Raw genomic sequence first — 24,580 nt, forward strand, 5'->3', positions numbered from 1 at the left:
TTGGGAACCAAACTCAGATCTTCTGCAAGTGCAGTATGTGCTCGTAACCACTATATCATCTCTCCAGACCAACATTTTTGTGGTTTTTGATGATAGTTTTGCTGTTTAGAGCGGGTCTCCAACAGTGCCAAGGTGTTCCTAATTAGAGAAGGATTAGATGCATCATACTCACATGGCCCTCATTCCACTGTTGATAGAATACTAATAGCACTCAGATGAAGGACAATGCAAATGTATGTATAAGCTGTTTTTAAATAAGGGCACACACCTACATGGTTATGGGCTGACTGACTGGCAAAAAAAAAAATGCAGGATAGAGGGCTACAGGACTGGGGAGACCGCTCAGTCAGTAAGGTGATTGTCACACAAGCATGAGGACCTGAGTCAATCCCCCAAAACCCACATGAAAAAAGTCAGGCATATAACACACATGTAACTCCAGTGCTGAGGAAACAGAGAGAGGAGGATCCCTGAGACTCGCGGGTCACCATCCTAACTGAATAGGTGAGCTCCAAGTTCAATGAGAGACCCTATTACAAAATACAAGGTGGGCATCGTCCTGAGGAACAACCACTAAAGTTCACCTTTGGCTTCCACACACATATGCACACACATGCATACATTTCCATACACACACAATCATAGACATGTACACATATACAAAGTCTATGTCTCTATACACATATACGTATTTAGCAGTCATGGCAAAAGTCCAAATGGATACACCCCATACTAACAAAAGAGTTACCTCTGAAATACAAGTAAACAAGAATGATTTTTGCTTTAAAAACAAAAAAGAAAAGAAGGAAGGAAATCTACCTGTGAACTTATATATATTTTTTAAAACTTTGTAAAGACAATTTGAGCAACATTCTTATTATCAAAAATAACTGAGAATCTGATGAAAAGCATTAAATAAATGTAATTTTAAAAGTCAATATAGCCAGGCATGGTGGCACACACTTTTAATCCCAACACTCAGGAAGCAGAGGCAGGCAGATCTCTGTGAGTTCGAGGCCAGCAGCTCTACAGTTCTCCAATTCTACACAGAGAATTGCATACAGGATTACATAGAGAGACCCACCCTGTCTCAAAAAACAATAAATGTGGGCTGGAGAGATGGCTCAGAGGTTAAGAGCACTGCCTGCTCTTCAAAAGGTCCTAAGTTCAATTCCCAGCAACCACATGGTGGCTCACAACCATCTGTAATGAGGTCTGGTGCCCTCTTCTGGCCTACAGGCATACACACAGACAGAATATTGTATACGTAATAAATAAAATATTTAAAAAAAAACAGTAAATGTGCTGGGCAGTGGTGGCACACACCTTTAATCCCAGCCCTTGGGAAGCAGAGGCAGGAGGGTGAATCTCTGAATTCAAGGCCAACCTGATCTACAGAGCTAGTTCCAGGATGTTGGGACTCATTAGGCCCGGGTGTGAAGCCAAGTGTAATTTCTTGAGCCTAACTTGAGTTGGTGTGAGGCTTAGTGTAACTTCCTGAGCCTAGCTAGAGTCTGGAGACCTGTCTCTGGCTACCCGACCTAGACCCGCCTCCACCCATCCACCTCTAGCGTGGCAGAATATTATTGGCCCTTGTTCCTTGCTCTGCCTTGACCCATCCCAGGCTTCTCCACCCCCATCACAACCCTATATAAGTCCCTACTTGATACTATTAACAGAGATCCTGCTTTGACGGACTCCCGACTCCGTGGGTGTGTTTCTCCCTGGTGCCCAGGGAGGGTGCTGAGTCGTGGCTCTCACCATCCCTTTCAGCCCCAGGAAGAGTCCGGCTTTGACCCCACTCTTTCTGCAGAGAACCCGGCACCAGGACAGGCTCCAAAGCTACACAGAGAAACTTTGTTTGAAAAAAAAAAAAAAACAGAAAATGTAAACCTTCAGTGTGTGCTTTTCTATTCCCAGAATGACGGCTTCCTCTAGTCCATCTTAGTCCTCAATGATCCCTCAAGCTAGCGCTTTTCAGCCTTGACTGGATATCAGGAAAGCCGGCAGAGCTTTCAGACATGTGGACACTCAGGTGGGATGAGGGTGGTTTTTCAGTTCCTGTGATGCCAATGTATAATGGAAGTGCTACAGCCCTGTGCTACACATGGTATCCTTGCCCAGAAACCATAAAAATCAAAGCAAGAGCAGTGATGGGATTTTTCCAGCAAATATTTTAGGATACTCAACCCCATGCTCTGGCCTCTGGGATAGAAGTGTTTGCAGATAAGGACTACCAAGTTTTCCTCAGCATAGGGCATGCTACGGCCAGTGAGGTGGTTTAGTGGACAAAGAAGTCTGCCCCCAAGCCTGACGACCTGAGTTCAAGCCCCAGGAGACACATGATGGAGGGAGAGAATCTGCTCTGTCTAAGTATTCTCTGACCTACACATGTGCCATCACACACAAGTGCCCCCCACATACATAAATAAATAAATAAATAAGTAAATATTAATAAAAACAATAAAAGAAAATAAAACACTTTCATGGAACCGAGCGTGTAAAGCTTTTCTGACTTGGTAAACTAGAGAAGTGGCCCCCTGGCTGGGATGGGGAGTGCCTGAAAGTGTGTTTAATTTCTATTAATAAACCTGGCTTCTCCCGAGGCAGCCAGGTAAGCTTGATTAAAGTTTTCTTGCAAAGGATCCCCAAGTGCTTGCTGCCTTGCCTGTAATTCAAAGTCAAGTGCAGCTCCTTGTCAAATGGTTGCCAGGAGATAGCCTTGGAGTCAGCTCCCTGTCTCCTCTGCCATGGCAACGCCTGTGGTTTTTCTTCATCTTCTTCCTGTGGAGTCTAGAATTCGGAGTAGTGTGCTGTCCGTGATTGTCTCGTTTATCGTGCATCAAGGAAAGAACACTTCTTTATTTATTTTTACTGGTGGGGGGAGCAAGGGAGGGAGGGATAGAGGAAGGTAGGGAAAGAGGGAGGGAGTGGAGAGATGGAGGGAGGGAGGGAGGGAGGGAGGGAGGGAGGGAGGGAGGAGGAGGAGATAGAGAGAGATGGGGGAGGATGATTTGTGTACCTGGGTCGGGGGAGCAAGTTATTGTGTGCAATCCTGCCCACATGGCGGTCACAAGGCAACCTCTAGTGGTGGTCCTCACCTTCCACCTTTCTGAGAAGTCCCTGCTGTCCCCACAAACTCCCAGGGTCCCATCTCAACCTCCAAGCTCCCCATAGGAGCACTGGATTACAGATCTGCACTCCCTTACCCAACTTACCACAGGTTCTGGGAACCAGAGCTCAGCTTCCCCAGGCTTCTACCCCAAGCTTCACCCACTGCCACCTCCCCAGCCCTGAGAAGATGACCCTCTTCACACAGCTGCCTTCATGGCCTCGAGATGTAGCCCCAGCATTCTTTCTTTCCCTCCCAAGGCTCCCTCAGGCATTCCTGAAAGCAGCTTCACGGACCCTAAAAAGTACAAGAACTCAAAGAGTAGCCTCTCAAGCAGCAGACGGGGTCTTCCTATCATTTTGCCTGACCCACTGACATCCGGAAGTATATTGTCCTTGGGTTTGATGGAAATGAGCCTTCACAGTGCCTCAATTTTGCCATCAGAAAAATAGAGAGGTTCTTGTTTGTGGGTTGCTTTGAGGAGTGAATGACTGAGTCCAGAGCTGGGGACAGAACTCTGTTAGTAAAGTGTGCCTAGAACTTCCTTTACCTTCAGCACAAGAATATAGGAGAGTTAAGCTAGTTACATGGAGTGTGGGTCTACAGGTTGGGTCTCGTCAACTTGGTCCTAGACATACCTGGGAAGAGGGAGTGATTGAGAAAATGCCTCCATAAGACCCGGCTGTAACACGAGTCTGTGGGGTATTGCCTTGGTGAACGATTGATATGGGAGAGTACCGCTCACTGTGGCAGTGTCGGCCCTAAGCTGATGGTCCTGGGGTGTGGAGAAAGTGGGCTGGGGCAGCCACGGAGAGCAAGCCAGTAAGCAGCACGCTTCCAGGACCTCTGCAGCAGCTTTTGCCTTGAGTTCCTGCCCTGGCTTCCCACAATGACAGGCTGTGATGTGGAATTGCGGAGCTGAAACAAACCCTTTTCTCTCCAAGTTGCTTTTGGTCATTGTGTTTTCTCGCAACAATGGAAATGGAAACCCTAACCAAGTCAATGAGCATCTGTTTTTGTTGTTGTTGTTTGTTTGTTTGTTTGTTTGTTTTTGTGGGGTTTTTTGGCTAGACTCTGCAGTAAAGTATAGTAGATGTTTTTGGGGGGACGCAATCTATTGTTTTTTAAAATCTGTAAAACTGATGCTGGGCATTGTAGTGCTCAGCTTGAAACCCAGCACTTAGAAAGGAGAGGATAGAAAATCTTTGAGATTCAAGAACTTTCTTGCCCTTCCTATGGGTGTGAGACATAGGAGTCCTTAACATGTCCATCTCATGTCAAAAACACACATTCATTCAGGACTTCAAATATATGGTCTACTCACCCATCTTGACGATTACACCCCTAGGACTACATAGAAGGCCTAATTCGAAGCAAGGAGACATTTGATCCCCTGGAACGGAAGTCGCAGATTGGTGAGAGGCATCATGTGGACATTGTGAATTGAATCCTGGTCTTCTAGACAAGCAATAAGTGCTCTTAACCACTGAACCATCTCTCCAGCTCCCAATAAAAACAGTTTTAACTTAGTACAAAAATGTTTGAAGAAATTATTAAGTCCATAGAAGTTCTGGTCCCTGGCTCATGAGCTGTGTTCCCCACCTTTTCTTATTCATTCCTGGATTCCCTCTAAAACAGAGTGGACCTCAAAATCCCAGCTCCCAGCTCACACATCTGAGCTACATTTACAGAAAAACAAACAGCAACTGTCTGGGGTTAGGGATTTGCATGTGTAACACACTCTGTCGTTGAGATAATGGACCGGTACCCCACAATGACACTGAGGGAGTGTCATGGTCTGTTTCCTGAAGAAAGACACCATAAGGTTGCCCTCTGGCCTTCATATGTACCTGTACCCACCTACTCACATGCACATAGAGACATATAAGCCAAAACAAACAAAATGCACACACAGAATATAGGATAGAAAATAGGATGACTTTACTGGGGTTAGGATGAACCCCACTGGTCTGTCTTTAGAATACCCATCCTTCTCTTTGCTACTTCAGCTCTTCCTCTGCCAATTTCCACCTAGAAAGAACTCCTTGGAAGGTCCAGCCTCATCTTTCTTCACCTCAGTGAACATCACAACCAACCCAAAGAACTTGAGGACATTTCAGGGACTGGAGAGATGGCTTAGTAGTTATGAGCACTTGTTACTCTTTCAGAGGACCCAGGCTTGATCCCCAGAACCCACACGGGGTCTACAACCAGCTATAACTTCAGCACGCCCTCTTCTGACCTTTGAGGATGCCACCACTAAGTTACAGTCCCAGCACTAAGCGCTCTGCGCAATCTTTGAAATGGCGCTACACGGAAGACATCGCACACCACTCATCTGAAATTCAAATTTGACTGCACATTGCATTTGGGGGTAAGAGTGTGTGTGTGTGTGTGTGTGTGTGTGTGTGTGTGTGTGAGAGAGAGAGAGAGAGAGAGAGAGAGAGAGAGAGAGAGAGAGATTCTAGTTTTCTTTTGTTGCTGTAAGAAAGCACTCTAACCAAAAGTAACTTAAAGGAAGAAAAGCCTTATTTGGCTTACACTTCTGGGTCATAATCCATCATTAGGAAATCAGGGCAGGAACCAGGAGGCAGGAGCAATGTGGGAATGCTGCTTTGATGGCTCATGCTTTGCTAGCCTTCTTTTTCTTAATGTTTTGTTCTATTTATTTCATGTTACATGTACGGGTGTTTTCCTGCAAATCTGTTCTACTTGCATGCCTAGTACCCATAGAGGTCAAAAGAGGGCTTGGATACTGGCGTCTCAGAAGGCTGTGAGCTGCCATGTGGATGCTGCCATGTGGGTACTGTCAATCAAACCTGGTCCCTCTCAACCACTGAGCCATTTCTCCAGCTCTTATCTAACTTTCTTATACACTCTAGGACCGCCTTCCTGGAAGTGTGCCTCCCACAGTGGGCTGGGCCCTCCTGCGCCAATTAATGGTTAAGACACACCCCTCAGACATACTGCAGGACAATCTGACCTGGGCAATTCCTCAACAATCTCTCTATGACTCTAGGGTGTGTCAAGTTGACAGTTAAAGGTAACTGATGGGGAGCACCAGGGAAGAGTTGATATCCATCTTTTTGGATTCCTCTAGGTGATTAACATTTAGGATTTCATAGGGAGAAACTGTAATTTTCTAAATTTAGCCTTAAAACCCTGTAGGAAAAGAATCATTTCCTATCCTCAGAGTTCTTAGTATGGAATTCCTTCTTTCCACCCCAGGTGCAGGATTTTACATGCATTTATATCCACCTCTCTATCTTAGAGTGTTGCAAAGAAGTGCAGACTGCCAGCTCCAGCGCTGGTATTCTGAATGCCTGGCGCACTGTGCTGATATCCTGAGTGCCTGGCACACTGTCTCCAACTCTGTAAATGCCTACTGTTCATTTCTGAATTAGTCACCAACTCCAAAAGTAGTGAATGAAGAGACTTCAACAGAGGAGCTGCTGATGACTGATTCAAAGTCATAGTAGGGAAACAAGATGAATAAAATTCAAGCGTACTAGCTTTGGGGCTGTATTTGATTTGAAGTGAAACGAACATGTTTCCTTAGTCCTAGTAAAGGGTGGCCCCTGAGTCAGCCCAAGTGCGTGCACACATGCATGTGTGTTTACTCACATAAGCACAGAGACCCGAGGACAGCATCCAGTATCATGTCTCAGGCACTGAATGCATAGAAATCACCGAGAAAGCTAGGCTCCCTGGCCATCTGGCTCCAGGGATCTGCTTGTCTGCATACAACAGCTGTTTTCTCTTGAGTGCTGGATATCAAATTTGGGTTCTCACTCACACTTACAGGGCAATCCCTTCACAAACTGAGCCATCTCTGCAGCCCAGGTGCAGACTCCTACTAGGTAACTGATCTGGCAAAACTAATGAAATGGGAGGAGATGGTGGATAGAGTCTCTCTAGTTTCGGGAATAACTGGAGTAAAAAGCAAAGGGCTGTGAGGTTACTGACTCAGTTGCTGAAGGAGACAGGAAAGTCACATCGTGTGTGGGTTTTAGGGTCAAATGGGAACTGTGACTCAGCAACTGAGTGAAGTCATCTCTGCGTTTCAGGGCCAAGCATGACAGCGATGGTGGTGACTTCTGGGAACACTAGCAATGTGAAACAGTGAGAGTTCTTTCTAAACAAGTTTTCTAGACTCTTCAAATGCTTGGAGTACTGTCACGTGTTCACGAAGGTGCTGGGAATATGGCCCAGTTAGTAAAGTGCGGGCTGCACAGGCACGAGAACCTGGGTTTGGATCCCCTGCATCATGAAAAAGGCCGGGTGCAATGACGCACACGTGTAATCCCATGCTGGGGAAGTGGGAGCAGGAAGAACTTTGGGGTTCACTGGCCAACCAACCTCGTCAAACTGACAAGATGCACGTTATGATACCGCACGAGATTGGACCTTGGCGGTCCGAGGAGTCCCACGGCGGATGAGAGACAGGCACATGTTTATGTGGGAGGTTTTATTAAGAGAAAGGGAATTGAAAAGGGAGAAAGGGCAGGGGGATATCAGCCTCTGGGGTCAGGAGTGGAGGAAGAGAAGAAAAAGGCAGAGAGAGAGAGAGAGAGAGAGAGAGAGAGAGACAAGGAGAGAGAGACAGAAAGAGAGAGAGAGAGAGAGAGAGAGAGAGAGAGAGAGAGAGAGAGACAGGCAAAGACCTGTCTATCTCTTCAGAGGAGCTATGGGAAAGAGAGCTAGAGTGGGCCGAGCTTGTCTCTTAAGGAGGGGGCGTGGCGCATATGCACAGACTAATAGTAGTGGCACAGCAGCCACTGGACCCTGGACTGGCCAGGGTACTTACTGCCTGAGTGCATCCTGCTAGGTGACAGGGTCAGCATAATGCCTGAATCTTAACCCTGCAGGTTCAGTCAAAGACTCTTTCAAGACGGGCAGTGGTGGCGCATGCCTTTAATCCCAGCACTCGGGAAGCAGAGGCAGGCGGATGTCTGTGAGTTCGAGGCCAGCCTGGTCTACAAGAGCTAGTTCCAGGACGGGCACCAAAGCTACAGAGAAACCCTGTCTCAAAAAACCAAAAAAAAAAAATGACTTTTTCAAAAACAGGGTAGGGCTGGGATGTAAAAGACAGAGACAGGCAGATCTCTGAGCTCAAGGCCAGCCTGGTTTATAGAACAAGTTCCAGGACAGCCAGGGAACTTTGTTGATGTGAGCGTGTCATATATCAATCTGTTGATTTCATTTTTTAAGCAATAAAGAAACTGCTTGGCCGTCATAGGTTAAAACATAGGTGGGAGGAGTAAACAGAACAGAATGCTGGGAGGAAGAGGAAGTGAGCTCAGACTCGTCAGCTCTCCTCTCGGGGGCAGACGCCTCAGAGAGAGAGACGTCATGCTCTCCTCTCCCAGATAGACACGATAGCTCTGCTCTCTGAAGCACATGCAATGAAGCTCTGACCCAGGATGGACGTAGGCTAGAATCTTCCTGGTAAGCGCATCTCGTGGTGCTACATAGATAATAAGAAATGGGTTAAGAGGCTGAAACTAATGAGCCAAGCAGTGTTTAAATGAATACAGTTTGTGTGTTGTTATTTCGGGCATAAGCTAGCCAGGCGGCTGGGGTGCTGGGGACACAGCCCCGCCACTCCTATCACTACACTTTGTCTCAAAAAAAAAAACTGCATACACACAGGGTAAAGAGTATTTACAAGAGAAAGGAGAAACCTGCGTTGGCCTCTGGCTTCCCTGTGCACCTGCACATAGAAGGAAAAAAAAAAAAACAGTGATGAGAAGCGCAAATAATCTCTTCAGGACAACAATCCAGTACACTTTATTCTAGACTTTGGACAATTAGACATTCTTAAAGGCTAACTGTACTGTAGGGCTGAGGCTGCTGTTTGTCACCCAGACATGTGAAGGCCATTCCATTATTGTAAATTTTAACTTCCGTCTCAGACAATGACCTCACTTCCTCCTTCACAAAGACCAAAGGTGGCGAGGATGATTGGTTGCCTTGTGCTCACGGCCTTGTTTCATCTCGTCTTTGCCTGTCAGATGGAGGACCCTCCTTCCCAAAGCTAACCCTCCACCTACACACTAGTGTTCCTTGACTCCCTTCCCCTGTTATATATATGTACATGTTCGTGTGTGTGCATGTACAAGTATGAACATATGTGTGCAGCCAGAGATGAATCTCGGGTAGTTTTTTTTTTCCAGGTGATATCTGCCTTGGCTTTTGAGACAGGGTCTTTCACTGAACCTGGAGCTCACCAAGTAGGCTAGACTGTGCTCCGGCCCCAAGTATCCATCTGTTTCCACCCTCCCAGCACTGGGATTACAACTGCTTGCTGCTATAGCTAGGTTTTTGTATGGGTGCTGAAAGAATCCCACTTGGGTCCCTCTGTTTGAGTAGTAAGCACTTGACCCTCTGAGCTATCTCCTGTGCCCTCCTCCCCTAAGCTTACACTTTACCTGTTTCCTGGTATCTGTTGCTCCGTACCTCCTCAGGTACTTCATTCCCTTGATGATGTGCCCTACCTACAGTGACCAATCCCCAGTAGTCTCCAAGCCTCCTGGGCTTTATAATGACTGTGCAGGCTACTCTTTTGTCAACACAACACAAGTTACAGACATATGGGGAAAGAGAAACCTCAACTGAGAAAATGCTGCCACCAGATTGGGCAAGCCTATGGGGCATCTTCTTGATCATTGTGGCTTCATCCCACAGGGAGGTCGTTGGTGTCACACGGATAGATGGGCCTTAGTTATATAAGAAAGCAGGCTTACTAAGCCAGTAAGCAACATTCCTGCATGGCTTCTGCTTCTGTTCCTGCTTTGAGTTCCTACTTTGAAAGTTCAAGCCCTAACTTCCTTTGATAATGGTTTGACATGTGGAAGTGTAAGCCCAATAAACTCTTTCCTCCCAAAGTTGCTTTTGATCATGTTGTTTTATCATAGCAATAAAAACCGTAAGACAATGACCTAAGGAATTCCTAAAGGAGTTTGCAAAATTTTCGGGAGTGTCCACAGAGGGATGTGAAATGCAACTTCTTCTACTTCCCTATGATTCTGCACAGTTGTTAATAAATTCTTTTACCACCAAATTGTGAAAACTTACCTCAGTCATTTCAGGGTTTCGTTTATCTGCACATTTTCCTGGACATTTTAACTAAATTTCCGACAGGCTTTTATAGCCACAGTAAGAAGAAAAACAATGACTAACCTTTATGTACCATTAGCCAGCAGATTTATATGTTTTCCATATATTAGTTAATTTAATCCTCATAACAGCTCAAGGTAGAATCTACCATTACTGTCATATTTTACATATCAGGAGATAAGTAAGTAGGTAGGTAGGTAGATAGATAGATAGATAGATAAGAGAGAGAGAGAGAGAGAGAGAGAGAGAGAGAGAGAGATAATAGTTAAGTTGTTTGCCCAAAGAAACAAAATCCATGTCATTGCTGTAGTTCATGCTCTGAACTATTAACCCAGGTCTTCCCATTCTCCCTGTGGACACAATAGCTAACCTCGAAGACAAACTTGATAGGATTAGAATCATGTCCATGAGGGAGTTTCTAGATTAGATTAGTGAAGATAGAAAGACCATGACCAGGTGCCTTATGCACCTGCTTCTATGACTGTACCCTCAAATTGTGAGGCAAAACTACCATTCCTTCCTTGAGTTGCTTTTGTGAGATATTTTGCAACAAAACAAGTAACTAATGCAATAGGCAAAAGAATTGCATGAAGAGGTAGTATTTAGTATGGGCAATCGCTGATGTTGGGTGGTTCCATGCTTCTTCTCCAACCACTAACACACACAGGGCCTGAAGGCTTATCCTTATCCCTTACCTATTCCCCCAGGTCTCCTGATATCTGACTTGCTCCCATCCTCCTTTTGCAATCACCCTGAAGCTCTCTCACCTTGTTGAGCTGTGTGGCTACTCTGTTTTCCCACACATAGCCTTGTTGGTCCAGGTACAGCCTCCATCCTGCCTTTTGGCTCCTTCCTCCACTCTTCATGAGCACAAAACCCCTCTTCATTCCTAGATCAAGATCTCTTAACTCATCTAGGGATTCTTCTCCCATCCTATCTTGGACTCACAGTGTCCATAGGCTACTGTCCCTTCTTTGAGCTTCTTCCCCTAGTCTAGGAGATCTTAATTTATCAGACGCAGGTCAACATTTAGTCTACAGCCTAGTTCTTCCCATGTCTATGGCTTAAAGTCTTTCCATCTACCACTGAGGCCAACACTTTTAAAATTCAAATCTAAAGTTAATTTCTGTTTCAACCCTTGAACACTTAATTACATAAATATAAAAAGAGCCAGAGGCACTCTGGGAATGGAAACTGTCTGATAATGTTACTGTGAGAGAATACATTGAAAAAGAAAAAGAATGTAGAAAGAAGCATACTGGCACACACCTTCGATCCCAACACTTGGGAGGCAGAGGCAGGTGGAGCTCTATGAGTTCGAGACCAGCCTGATCTACATAGAAAGTTCCAGGACAGCTAGAGCTACATAATGAAAACCTTACCCCCCACACACAAAAAAAAACAAAAACTTTAGGAGAAAAAGTTTATTTTATCTCACAGTTCCAATTCCAGGTTATAGCTCATCATAGCAGGGACAGAGATGGCAGGGCTTAGGACAGACAAGCACATCACATCCAGTCAGAAGCAGAGAGACAAGAATGCATCCATTCTTGCTAATCGCTTCACCTTCTCCACACTTACACAGTCCAGGGCCTAAACACAGGGAATGGTGCTGCCGGCAGTGAACTGGATATTTCCACCCCAATTCGCAATCAAGACAATTCTCCACAGACATGTCTACAGGTCAGCCTGATCTAGACAATCCATCACTGAGACTCTTTCCAGATTATTCTAAGGTGTGTCGAGTTGTCAATTAACCCCCCAATACACACACACACACACACACACACACACACACTAGCAAAAAAATAAACCCATGATGCTATAGTGACAGCAGCTTCATATGTGATCTGTGTTACCAAGTCTTTTGCTTACCCTATACCATTTGCGTTTGTGTAAGTACAACTGAATCGTGTTTGCATGATAACAAAGTTGCCTAACACATTCTGGAACATATTTCCATCAGTAAGGGACATGATAGACAGATAGGCAGGGGGTGGGAGGAGAGAAAACCAGTCTGTTGCTTTTTTTTTTAAACAAAGTCTCATTCAGTTCACAGGAGGAAGTTCATAATCACTGTGAATAATAGATCAGTTTACTGAAACTCCACTGGTTTAAATGTTGCTACAGTTTAAAACTGCATCAGCAGAAAAGGGCAGAGTAATGTCTGGCGTAAGATCTGAGCATCAGAACCTCAACGAGGCAGAACATAAAATTAACAGACGAGCTAAGTGTAGTCCCTGTTCCTGTGGTGTTTACTCAAAAAGTTATTAGTTCAGCAATTTCTGAATGTAGACAAATTTAAGACCATCTCCAGATAGTAAGACTTGCCACCATCCTGGCAGAAATGAAGACATTCTAAAGTGGTGGTTCTCAACTTTCCTAGTGCTTGGACCCTTTAATACAGTTCCTTGTGTTGTGGTAACCCCCAACCATAAAATAATTTTCATTGCTACTTCATAACTGCAATTTTGAAACTGTTATGAATTGTAATGTAAGTATCTGGTAAGCCTGATATCTGATATGTGACCCCTGTGAAAGGGTCATTCATCCCCCCCAAAAGGGATTGAGACCCATGAGTTGACAACCACTATTCTGAAGAGATTCTTGTGCCCTTCCTTTGGTTATCAGAATATTGAAAAAAAAAGCACCCCAAGAAATTGGAAGTTCCTAGAAATCTCACTCTAAGAGAAAGAAAAGGACTGAAGCCTAGTGCCTGCCAGAGAGTGAACTTACCTCCCAGGAAGAGATTTCACAGTTCTAATTTGTCAAACTCCATTGCAGAGGAAACTGGAGCCCAGATAAATATGGGTCAGTGATGGGTGGGACCACGCTTTGGTTGACCAGGACTTCTCAATATTGCATCCATGTAGCCCTGTAGTTAAACCCCCTGTTAGGAGCTCAGAAGGTGGACTTGGGGAGAGTCAGTGAATGAACCACTCTGTCCCTTTCACATTGTGACCACTGAAATTACCTGGCGTGAGTGAGAAGGAAACATGGAACATGCTGATATGGTATTTCCCTCTGTACCAGTGATTAATAAAGAAACTGCTTTGGACCTATAACAGGGCAGAACTTAAGTAGGTGGGGAAGACAGAACTGAATGCTGGGAGAAAGAAGAGCAGAGTCAGAGAGACACCATGTAGCCCTGCTGGAGACAGATGCTGGAACTTTAGCCAGTAAGCCATGGCCAAATGATAATACACAGATTAATAGAAATGTGTTATATTAAGATGTAAGAGTTAGCCTGTAAGAAGCTTGAGCTAATGGGCCAAGCAGTGATTTAATTAATACAGTTTCTGTGTAGATTATTTTGTGTCTAAGCTAGCTTGGTGGCCAGAAACCAAAAGGCTGCCCTCCTCCAACAACATGCAACAAACCCTCGGTTAGGAGTTTATTAGAGGAGAAATATACAGGCCTGGGAAAGTCAGTGTAAAGAGAGAGAGGGGGGAAGATGGCGCATCCAGCTTTTAAAAGCTGCCTAGCACATGCACACAAGGGGTTGATGTGACTATGTCATATGCAGATGATGGGGCTCACACATGTGCGCAAGGGCTTAGCTGAGTCATACGCGGATGATGTAATCCAAGCTGCACATGGGTCATGAGGAGGCCCTTTAACATCCCCGGGGGCCATTAGGCACTTCTGCCTGGAGGCTTGTCTGCACATGCATGGCCCCTAGAACCCAGAAGTACCAGCCTTATTGTGGCTGAAATCATTACAACCACACTGAGTAAAACTCCTCTCTCTGCTTTCCGTTATCACTTGTCTCTTTGACTGGATGAGCCCAGCTTGTTGAAATCAGTTCACCTTCTGTGCTCTTAAACAGTCCTGGACCCAAACACAAGGAGTAGTGCTGCCTGTCATGGACTGGATTTCTCCATCTCAATTAGCAATCAAGCCAATCCCTCACAGACGAGTCTAAAAGTCAACAACTCTCCTATCACTGCCAAGGAGAAAGAGGCCAAAAGGTCTCCAGGTGCCTCAGCCCAGGACCTGAGGAAAGCAGCCGAAAGCAGTTCTGATGTCTTTGAATAGAAACTAGAACTTGTCACACTTGTACCAGGGTCCTTTCTTCTCACGAGTCTGGGGGTAGGCAGGTTGGGTGAAGGACAGGGTGGTGTGTGGGTGGAGGGCAGGGTGGTGTAAGGGTGGAGGACAAGGTGGTGTGTGGGTGGAGGGCAGGGTGGTGTAAGGGTGAAGGACAGGGTGGTGTGTGGGTGGAGGGCAGGGTGGTGTAAGGGTGAAGGACAGGGTGGTGTGTGGGTGGAGGGCAGGGTGGTGTAAGGGTGGAGGACAGGGTGGTGTAAGGGTGAAGGACAGGGTGGTGTATGGGTGAAGGACAGGGTGGTGTAAGGGTGGAGGGCAGGGTGGTGTAAGGGTGAAGGACAGGGTGGTGTGTGGGTGGAGGGCAGGGTGGTGTAAGGGTGGAGGACAGGGTGGTGTAAGGGTGAAGGACAGGGTGGTGTATGGGTGAAGGACAGGGTGGTGTAAGGGTGAAGGACAGGGTGGTGTGTGGGTGAAGGGCAGGGTGGTGTAAGGGTGGAGGGCAGGGTGGTGTATGGGTGAAGGACAGGGTGGTGTAAGGGTGGAGGGCAGGGTGGTGTATGGGTGAAGGACAGGGTGGTGTAAGGGTGGAGGGCAGAGTGGTGTATGGGTGAAGGACAGGGTGGTGTAAGGGTGGAGGGCAGGGTGGTGTGTGGGTGAAGGACAGGGTGGTGTAAGGGTGGAGGGCAGGGTGGTGTGTGGGTGAAGGACAGGGTGGTGTAAGGGTGAAGGACAGGGTGGTGTAAGGGTGGAGGGCAGGGTGGTGTGTGGGTGGAGGACAGGGTGGTGTGTGGGTGGAGGGCAGGGTGGTGTGTGGGTGGAGGGCAGGGTGGTGTAAGGGTGGAGGGCAGGGTGGTGTAAGGGTGAAGGACAGGGTGGTGTGTGGGTGGAGGGCAGGGTGGTGTGTGGGTGGAGGGCAGGGTGGTGTAAGGGTGGAGGGCAGGGTGGTGTAAGGGTGGAGGGCAGGGTGGTGTAAGGGTGGAGGGCAGGGTGGTGTAAGGGTGGAGGGCAGGGTGGTGTAAGGGTGGAAGGCGGGATGGTGTATGGATGGTCTATCTTGTCACTAGGAGAAAGGAGGAATCAGAAGAGGTGATGTTTAAAGTGAGTCCTGGTTAGAGTTAGGCCGGACAAAGGTCTTGTAGTAGACATCAGGCACCAAGGAAGCTGTAAACAGAGACTGAAAGGAGCCAGAATTACATTTGAGGCAGGAAATGTGGCCTGTGGCTGGGGCATATGGTGCAGTAGGCAGCACACAGAGACAAGTGGGACGAAGACTTACTAGCTGTACTGTTTCTCATAGGTTCCAATGGACGCTGCTTCTACAGGAGATAAAAGATTATGGATCCCATCAAAACTGATAAACCCCAACATGAATAAGAGGAATCCCTCCTGCTTCAGCTGCTGAGATGCCTCTGAGAAACAAAAGGCCTTTGGTGCAGACAGCGAATCCTACCACCTGGGAACAGCTTAAGCGTTTGTGTAACAGAAGACAAAGGGAGGCGAATGACTCAGGAACCTGAATGCTATACTTCTTTGTGGTGATTAGACAGGTGACAGGGACAAGCTATACATATTGACCTTCGTCCCCAATCCTCCAACCTACATAGCAGTGAGCTGGGGAGATATGGATATTCCTGTAGTGGTTAATGACGCTTCATGGCTACCTGGTCCATATGACAACAGAGGTCCTTCTCAGCCAATGGAGGAGGGTAGAGTGATTGGTGATCACACTATGAGACTATGGGGAACTCCTATTTGCATGGGAAATGGAGCTCAATGTCTAAAAATAACCTCTCAAATATGGCTATCCAAAGTTAATATACTGCCCGAGATTACTGTAACAAGTTTTATATGCTTCAAGCATCTGGTTTTAAAGGACAGGAGATTAATGCTACTAGTTCCATAAGTCTACCCTTCTGTGAGCTGTGGTTACCAACAAGGAATCTGATTGGGTGCATTGGCAACAGTGTCAGAGTGAGAAGCCTCGAGTGTTAATTAAGATCTCCCAAGGAGATGTCATGCTCTGGAGCCCTTTTGGCTCTGCTCAAGAAAAATATTCTCGCTCAGAGCTAAGATGGAAACGGCATAATTTGAATGTAGCTCTAGAAATTAGTGTTTCTGTTAATGAACTTATCCAATGGCCTGAAGTTGGGATGGCAAGTCTCCTGCAATTTGGCAACTCAGTTCAGACTAACTTGTGGAAATTGCCAAATACCTTCCACCTTCATAAGGCATGGGAAAGAAAATTAAACATTAAAGATGATAAATGTAATTTGTCTTTTATACTAAATCAAAGTTATCCTTTCCTGGTGTGGGGTTTTTTTGTTTTGTTTTTTGGTTTTTTTTTTTTGGTTTTTTTTTGTTTTTTTTTTTGGTTTTTCGAGACAGGGTTTCTCTGTGGTTTTGGAGCCTGTCCTGGAACTAGCTCTTATAGACCAGGCTGGTCTCGAACCCACAGAGATCCGCCTGCCACTGCCTCCCAAGTGCTGGGATTAAAGGCATGCGCCACCACCGCCCGACTTCCTGGTGGTGTGTTCTTAAGTTTTTACTTTTGAGAGTTTATATATTCTTAAAGCAAGACCAGCAATCTGGATCCCTGTGGAGTTGCCGAGGCCATGACAAGACTCTGCTGTGATGACCTGGAGCAGAAGCTCGCTGAGGGATCGTTGAGAAGAGCCTGTGGAATGAACTAGCTGTTGCAGTTATTTTGGGAATCAAAGCATTGACAGCTACAGCAGCAACAGCTGAAGTGGTGCTTCATAAAGAAATCTGAACTTCGGAATTCATTAGAGACTGGCGTAAACATTCAACAAAAGTATGGACTGAACAAAATAAAATTGATAATGTTTGGATGGAAGCTTCACCTCAGCCCTTGGCATCTATACAGTCTGGAATGTTTGGATAGAAGCCACACGCCAGTCCCTGGCATCTGTGTATCCAAAGAGTCTGAAATGTCCCCATCCCCTGGGAGTTGCCTCAGTCCAGACTCCGCCCCCAAGAAAGCCCACCAAATGATGACCCCTCTCACAGGGTATTTAAATTGCCCCTCTCAGACCAAACACGTGGTTTTCTGGGATTCCTTTCCCATCTCCTCTCGGGGGAGGGGGGGACTGGAAAACCTTCCAGGAGCATTTGTATCCATTAAACCTGGACTTTTTCTAATTCGGTCTGATTTGGACTATTGTGTTGGCGGAGAGGCTTATTGGGGTGCAGAAACTTTTCAGATACCAGGGACTCTGGGTTTCTCATGGACCTAGCAGTGAAAAACCATGAATAGCAATCTGCCAAAAAAGCATGTGATCGTGTTGTGTCTTAAAGAGATCAAGCTGGTCCAGACGGCTGGGAACAAACCACAGGGAACAACCGCTGGAGCCAATGATCAGTAGCAGCAATTAAAGGATCTTGCAGAGAGACAGGGTCCTGAATGTGAGAGTGGAAAACGGGGAACATGGTGGTGAGATGCAAGGGGGTCTGAATAACAAGAACTGGGGAGAGAGAAGCTGGGGGTGTAACTTAGTGTGTAGAGGCCCTGAATTCCATCCAGACCATCCAGACTGGATCTGGTAGTGCAGGCTATTAATCCTAATCCCCCAAAAGAGGAAACAGGAGAACCAAGAGTTCAAGGTCGACCTGAAATACACCAGACCCTGCCTTGAGAGAGAGAGAGAGAGAGAGAGAGAGAGAGAGAGAGAGAGAAGGAAAACTAGACATAGTGTTATATATGCCTGTAATATCAGCACTAGTGTGAAGGCAGGAGAATCAAGAGTCCGAGATAATCCTATAAAGAGACTTTGAAGACAGCCCAAGCAATATGAAAGTTTGTCTAAGGAAACAAGGAAAGGTAAGAGATTGAAATTTCTCCTTGTTTCCACCCAAACTGAGCCTCCATCACTAGTATGTTTCTATAATTTACCCATGATCTAGGTGAATCACAGCTTTTTGAATACTCAGTTTCTGTATTGAAAAGATTTGCAGAATCCTTAGAACAGTTAGTTAAAGGGTTTTGTCAGAGTCTCTAGGGTCCCTTGAACATTTTCTTTTCCAAGATGATGAGAAAAAAATACAGAATAAGCTAGTAAAGCACTGGTCTATTCCAGGTTCTCCACCCTCAATCGGAATGCTAATTGTTCGCTATCCCTATGCCCAGGCTGTATACAATGACCTATTATTATAGGAAGTACATTTTCCTATCTCATTCAACCTTGTATCTTCAGCACAGAGTCACTCTCCCTAAACGTTTGTTAAGCACACACATAAATGAGTGAATGAACAGAGCGACGGATGCATAAATGAAATGAAAAGTCAATGAAGACCAAATGTATGGGAGGAGGGGGGGAGGTGAAAATTTGTAGTAGTAATAATAATAATAAACGAAAGTATAAAACATAAAAAAGACCAAATGTAATCTGAATGGTAGACACTTTCTGCAAAATGAAACTCCCCTACCATTTTTTCAACACATCTCTTATAAGTGCTTGCTGAATACATGCACGCATGAATAAGTGAGAAGATGAATGATGAATAAAAAAAAGGCAAAGAACAAAATGTGACCTGAACAGATGACACAAGATGACACTTCCTGGGCCTGGAGAGATGGCTCAGTGATTAAGAGCACTGGCTGCTCTTCCAGGGCACCTGGGTTCAGTTTCTAGCATACTGTGGCCCACAACCATCTGTAATTCTGGTTCCAGGGGATCCAATGCCCTTAATAACCATCCATAATTCCAGCTTCAATATGCCGCCTTCTGATCTCCAAGGGCATCAGACAGGCATGTGGTGCATAGACATACATATAGGCAAAACACTTAGACACTTAAATAATTTTAAAAAAGAGACTTCCCCTACTATGTTTTCCACATGTTAAGTTTTCATGAGCAAGACACTCTTTTCTTTTTCTTTCTTCCTTCCTTCCTTCCTTTCTTTTTTAATGGGTTTTTTGAGACAGGGTTTCTCTGTGTAGCTTTGATTGTCCTAGAACAAGCAGTTTTAAAATATGATTTAAAGACATGTAAATATCCAACTGAATCAAAAACAAAACCTCAAAAGCATTAGCATGAGTTATTTATGGGTAATAAAACCAAATATAAGAGGAGATGAATTGGGGAATATATCATTTTCCCTTAAAACCCCCCTGAATTATTTTATGCCTAAATACATGCTAATTGATTTTTAAACAGAATGTATCTTGATGAAATTTAAATATTAAAACACAAAATTAGTCATTTTTTCCCTAAGGTGGGGTCTCATATTTACTAGACCAGCCTTGAACTTAGTAAGAGGGCAAGGGTGACCTTGAATTTCTGCCTGCCTTTATTTCCCAAGGGCCATGATTATAAGTGTGCACCATCATGCCTGCTTTAAGTGGTGCTGTGACTGGAACCCAGGATTTCATCACGTTAGGCGAGGCTTCTGCCAACTGAGATCCCTCCCCAGCTCCAAATCAGTCAAGTTCTGAGCTACTGCTGAGTCAAAGCGGCATGCTGTACTTTCGGTCCCAGAAGTTGAGCACGTTCCTATTTTCTTCTTGCCTTTTTTTTTTCTTTTCTAATTTTTTGCTGAGTCCTAGTTACCAAAGAGTATTGAACCAAAGCCAACTGGATAAACAGGATCTTGAACTTTAAAGGGCAGTTGGCATGGACCAAACCTGGGCTGGCCAGGCCTTCTGACTGGTACCCGAAGGTAGACATAAAGGAACGGAGAAAGTCAATGAACTCTGATTTTCATGACGATCTCTTGACATCAGAATTCCCTTTTTGTATATACACGTGTCTCCTCTGATCCTGTGGAGATGAAAATTGACATCCACACTCATATTCTACCAAAGGAATGGCCTGATCTGGAAAAGGTAATGTTAACTAAAGTGCTGGATTCTTTCTGAACCTTTCCCAGTGTCTCTCAACGCCTCTATTTATAGATCTCTGTCCTCTTTGGAGATGGAACTGAATGCCATTCTTCTTCGCTCTCGGGGGAGTGATCTTTAAATGGCTTGGTGGCTCTAATTTCCTACTATTTAAAGGTGACTTTTACATTCATTTCAACAGAGCAATGGATCAAAGAAATAAGGGGCTTCTTGAAGCTTTATTTTCCCCTTGCATGACACATCCTTTCAGATTCCTGGACGATTTAAGTCAAGCAGCTTTGCTGCCTGTTAAATAGTGTGTTCCGCTGCTGGAATGACACCTGCCTACCACAGGATCGAAAGTCTCAGTTGCAACTAAAAGACCATTGGGAAAAAAATAGGATGTGGTCGGTTTCCAAAATGTTTAAAATAAGTTCTAGACGCCCCAGGAGATAGCTCTGTGAAATGTCTTTCCAGTCTATTTCAGAACTCTGTCTGAAATCTTTCCTGCGTGATCGTTAGACTGTGAACCTTGTTAGGGAGACCTGGGAAGCAGGCATCTCAGAGATCCCCAGAGCCGATGACATGAAATTTTTGTACATTGGTTTCTTGAAAGAGCGTTCTCTGTAAAAAAAGAAAAAAAAGGTGGTGGACCTGTGGGCATGGCTCAATGGTAGAGTGTTTGCCTAGCATGCCTGAAGCCCTGGACTCCATCTGAAGCACCAAGGGGGATGGAGGTGAGGGGTGTATTCTCTGAGTTTCCCTAAGAATGAAAACTTTCCTTAAAGATTTAATTCTAATCGTGTGTGGCAGTGTGTGTGTGTGTGTGTGTGTGTGTGTGTGTGTGTGGCCAAAGACATTAGCTCTCCTTGAGCTAATGTTACAGGGTGCCAGGGTGCTGGGATTAGAACTCGGGTCCTCTGGAAGAGCTACACATACACACTCTTAACCTCTGAGTTATCTCTTCAGCCCACTTCCTTAACAGCTTGTAAAGTTGGTGTCAGTGGGCTGAAGACAAATACATGGTGTATTTCAGACCAGGAAGGAAGGAAAGGAAAGAGAGAGGGAGCAAGGGAGGGGTACTGAAAAAAGAAGGTGGGAACCTAGAAGAATCTTGTAACTACCTAGAAGTTAGTTTAGGCCAGTATCTGATTTTACTGGTCTTTCCTGTCCTGGAGTATTTTCACGTTACTGGTAATGTTTCGTCTTTATTTTGTTTAGGGTGAAAAAAAAATGAGTTAACACAAACTATAATTAAAAAGTGGGTCATTGTGCGAGCAAATATTCTTCTCGCTGTTATCGCATAGAAAAATGCTAACCTCAGGCTTAGTGTGTAGCTCAGGAGATGGAGTATTCACAAGGCCCTAAGTTCAGTCTCCAGCACTGTATTAAACTGGGTCCATGCCTGTTGTCCCAGAATTCAGGAGGTGGAGGCAGGAGAATCAGATGTTCAAGGTTATTCCCCATTACACAGAGAGTTTAAGGCCATCTTGGCTTATATGAGACCCTATCTCAAAGGAAAAAAAAAATTTTTGATCTCAAGCATTTCTTTGCCCATTGGTGAGCCGGGAGGTAGAAAGAACAGACTGAAACATGGGACTAGTACTGAGCTGTCTGAAATCCTATCCCATCATGGCCAATGGAAACAGAGAACCCCATTGACCTCACAGTCCGCAGTGGAGCCTGTTTGCTTGGGAACGTCTTGTCCTGGTCACATCTTCTAAGTGTAAACAACCCTTCGTGATGTTAATGATTTTCTGGGAGGCCTGTACCACCCACTTCCCAGGTGCCCTGTGGAAGCGACTTGAGAGGGCTGTACCACCCACTGCCCCACGGAAGCAACTTGCAGTCTTTCCTCTTACCGTACTGTTTTCAACCCCTGGCTTATGAGGAATCATCTGATAAGTGCCGTGTTGAATATATTATATATAAATTATATTATACTTCCTATCCTGACAGTTGTAGGAAAACACAAAGACACACACACACATTCATGTCAGTTCTCGGTCTAGTGGGAGCAAGATTTTCTTTTTGCTTGGACCTCATAAAGCACACACAAAAAGCCATGTGAAATGCCCAGGGTTCCATGGTGGTTTCTGCTCTGAAGCTGCTCAAGTGTCCCCCCGCTCAGGACTCCTTTCTACCAAGAAATTTTATGCCACCCAACATAAACTAGTGTATAAAATAGGTATGCAAATTGAACATGTACTGAAACCTACTTTAAAACAATTCTTTAATATGTGTTAATGATAAAAGGTAAATTTTCATACCAATGATATAGATGTGTTTGTTTGTTTGTTTTCTAAAAATTTATTTATTATGCATACAATATTCTGTCTGTGTGCATGTCTGCAGGCCAGAAGAGGGCACCAGACCTCTTTACAGATGGTTGTGAGCCACCATGTGGTTGCTGGGAATTTAACTCAGGACCTTTGGAAGAACAGGCAATGCTCTTAACCACTGAGCCATCTCTCCAGCCCAGATGTGTTTGTTTTTATATAAAGAATTAAATCTTAGCTGGGTGGTGGTGGCTCACACCTTTAATCCCAGAAGGCAGAGGCCAAAGGATCTCTGTGAGTTCAAGGCCAGCTGGGCTACAAGAGCTAGTTCCAAGACAGGCTCCAAAGCTACAGAGAAACCCTGTCTCAAAAAACAACAACAAAAAAAATCTTGGCTGAACATTTAACACTGCAGGACAAAGATCATCTCCAGTGCTTTTCAGAATTATGGATATTTTGTTCCTATAACTTTCAGTGCTGAGAATGTTACATAGCATAAATATATAGTATAGAATGGCAGAAGTATTTTTTGGGCCATTCCACAAATCATTGGGAATTCTGTCCTAATCCCAAGCCAAAATTCTTTGGGCCATTTTATGAATTTCAAACCAGCAAATCCAACAGCAAAAAAAAAAAAAAAGAAATTTTGAGACAGGGTCTCATATGACCCAGGTGGGCCTCTCTGTGTAACCATGGATGACCTTGAACTCTTGACCTTCTGCCTGTTGCCTCTTGACTGTTGGGACTGGAGGCCTGAGCCATCCTGCCTGTTTTTATGGTGCTGGGGAACAAAGCCAGGACTTCGTACATGCAGCAAGCCCTCTACAGACTGAGCTACATTCTCAGCCCGGGGACAGCAATATTTAAAACACGCATTCTAACACAGTACAATCAAAAAACATACTCACAGGATACTTACAAGCTGAGCGATGACAGTGGGAAAATATTGAAAGTCTTTGTTTTCCATAATGAATCCATTATGTCTCTCTATGAGCCGGAAACTATATGTACGACAGTCACTGCAATTTATTGCATACAATAGTCTCGACTCTCAGCGGAGGTGTTTCGGGCAGTGCTCCTGCACAGTGCAAAGTGCACAGGTCGTATGTTCAGAACCAACTTCAGGGGAGTTGCACAATGCAGCATGGGCACAGACTGCCAGAACCACCTTGGATTCATGACACGTTTGACTTTGAATTAATTTTTGATCATCGCATGTTTTGCTGTTGCCAAATTTTTCACAATACACATTAAGTGATCACCACAAAGGATTGGGACCCATAGTTTAAGAAGTGGGCTCTAGAGGACCCTCCCTGCCTGCACTCTCCTTGAGAGAGTGACCATCATGACCCATCCACCTAGAGGATGTCACACCAGATTGCTACCTCCTTGTCTAGATGGGAATCTTGAAGGAACTAAGAAAGTTCTGTGGTCTAAATGTATGTCCTCTCAAAATTCAGATATTGAAACCCTCCCTTGCAAGTGAGAGGACACAGAGGCGGGACTTCAGGGAGCAGCTAAATCTCGAGGAACTGGGTGATTCTTATAAAAACAGTCCAGAGGTAGCTCTACACGTTGTTCTTGGTGTGAGACTCGGGAGGAACCGGAACAGCCTCTTACCAGAGCGTGAGTCTGCGCATTACTTGAACTTAGATGTCCCAGCTTTCTGAAACTACCAGAAATAAATGCCTGCATTTAGAAGCCTCTGGTGATGGTACCGTGTCAGAGTACCCCACAGGGACTAAGACAGAATAAGTCAGAGAGGGATTTTCAGTTCCAGCCCAATATAGGTAGACTACACAAAGAATCCCATGTTTTGTCCATTCTTTTCTTTCTCTCTCTCCCCTCCTCTCTCCCCCACTCTCCCCAGTCGGGGTCTCATTGTGTAGCCTGGGTTGGCATCCAACACCTGATTCTCCTGCTCAGCTCCCTGAGTGCTGTGTTACAGGCCTGCATGACCACCCGGCCTCTACTTGCCTTCTTACTGTGGGGTCTGAACTTTAAGCCAGTCTTCACAACTCCCTCCCAACAGTTTAAATCAATGCCCACTGCTTCTTGGGAGCACATTCTCAGGCATCCTTGGAAAGAAAGTTCATCATCTCACTAGGTCTCAATAAAACCCTCCATCCGACCACAGGAGGCTGTTGGCAGCTAAGTCCTAAAAATAAAAGCCTTCCCGCTCTC

General features: G+C 45.2%; 1 protein-coding gene across 1 annotated transcript in view; it reads left to right on the forward strand.

Annotated features, from left to right (window-relative positions):
• Positions 1 to 19,829: 19,829 nt before the first annotated feature.
• The window catches only part of Acmsd (aminocarboxymuconate semialdehyde decarboxylase), a 35,876-nt gene continuing 31,125 nt past the window's right edge, over positions 19,830 to 24,580 (forward strand). The window contains exon 1 of the mRNA XM_041648201.1: positions 19,830 to 20,123. Within this exon, the coding sequence (XP_041504135.1) occupies positions 20,067 to 20,123 (57 nt within the window). The 5' untranslated portion in view covers positions 19,830 to 20,066. The remainder of the gene's footprint in view (positions 20,124 to 24,580) is intronic.

Source organism: Microtus oregoni, unplaced genomic scaffold (assembly GCF_018167655.1).
Source record: "Microtus oregoni isolate MIOR12 unplaced genomic scaffold, Mior012 000003F_ref0000135, whole genome shotgun sequence".
NCBI lineage: Eukaryota > Metazoa > Chordata > Mammalia > Rodentia > Cricetidae > Microtus > Microtus oregoni.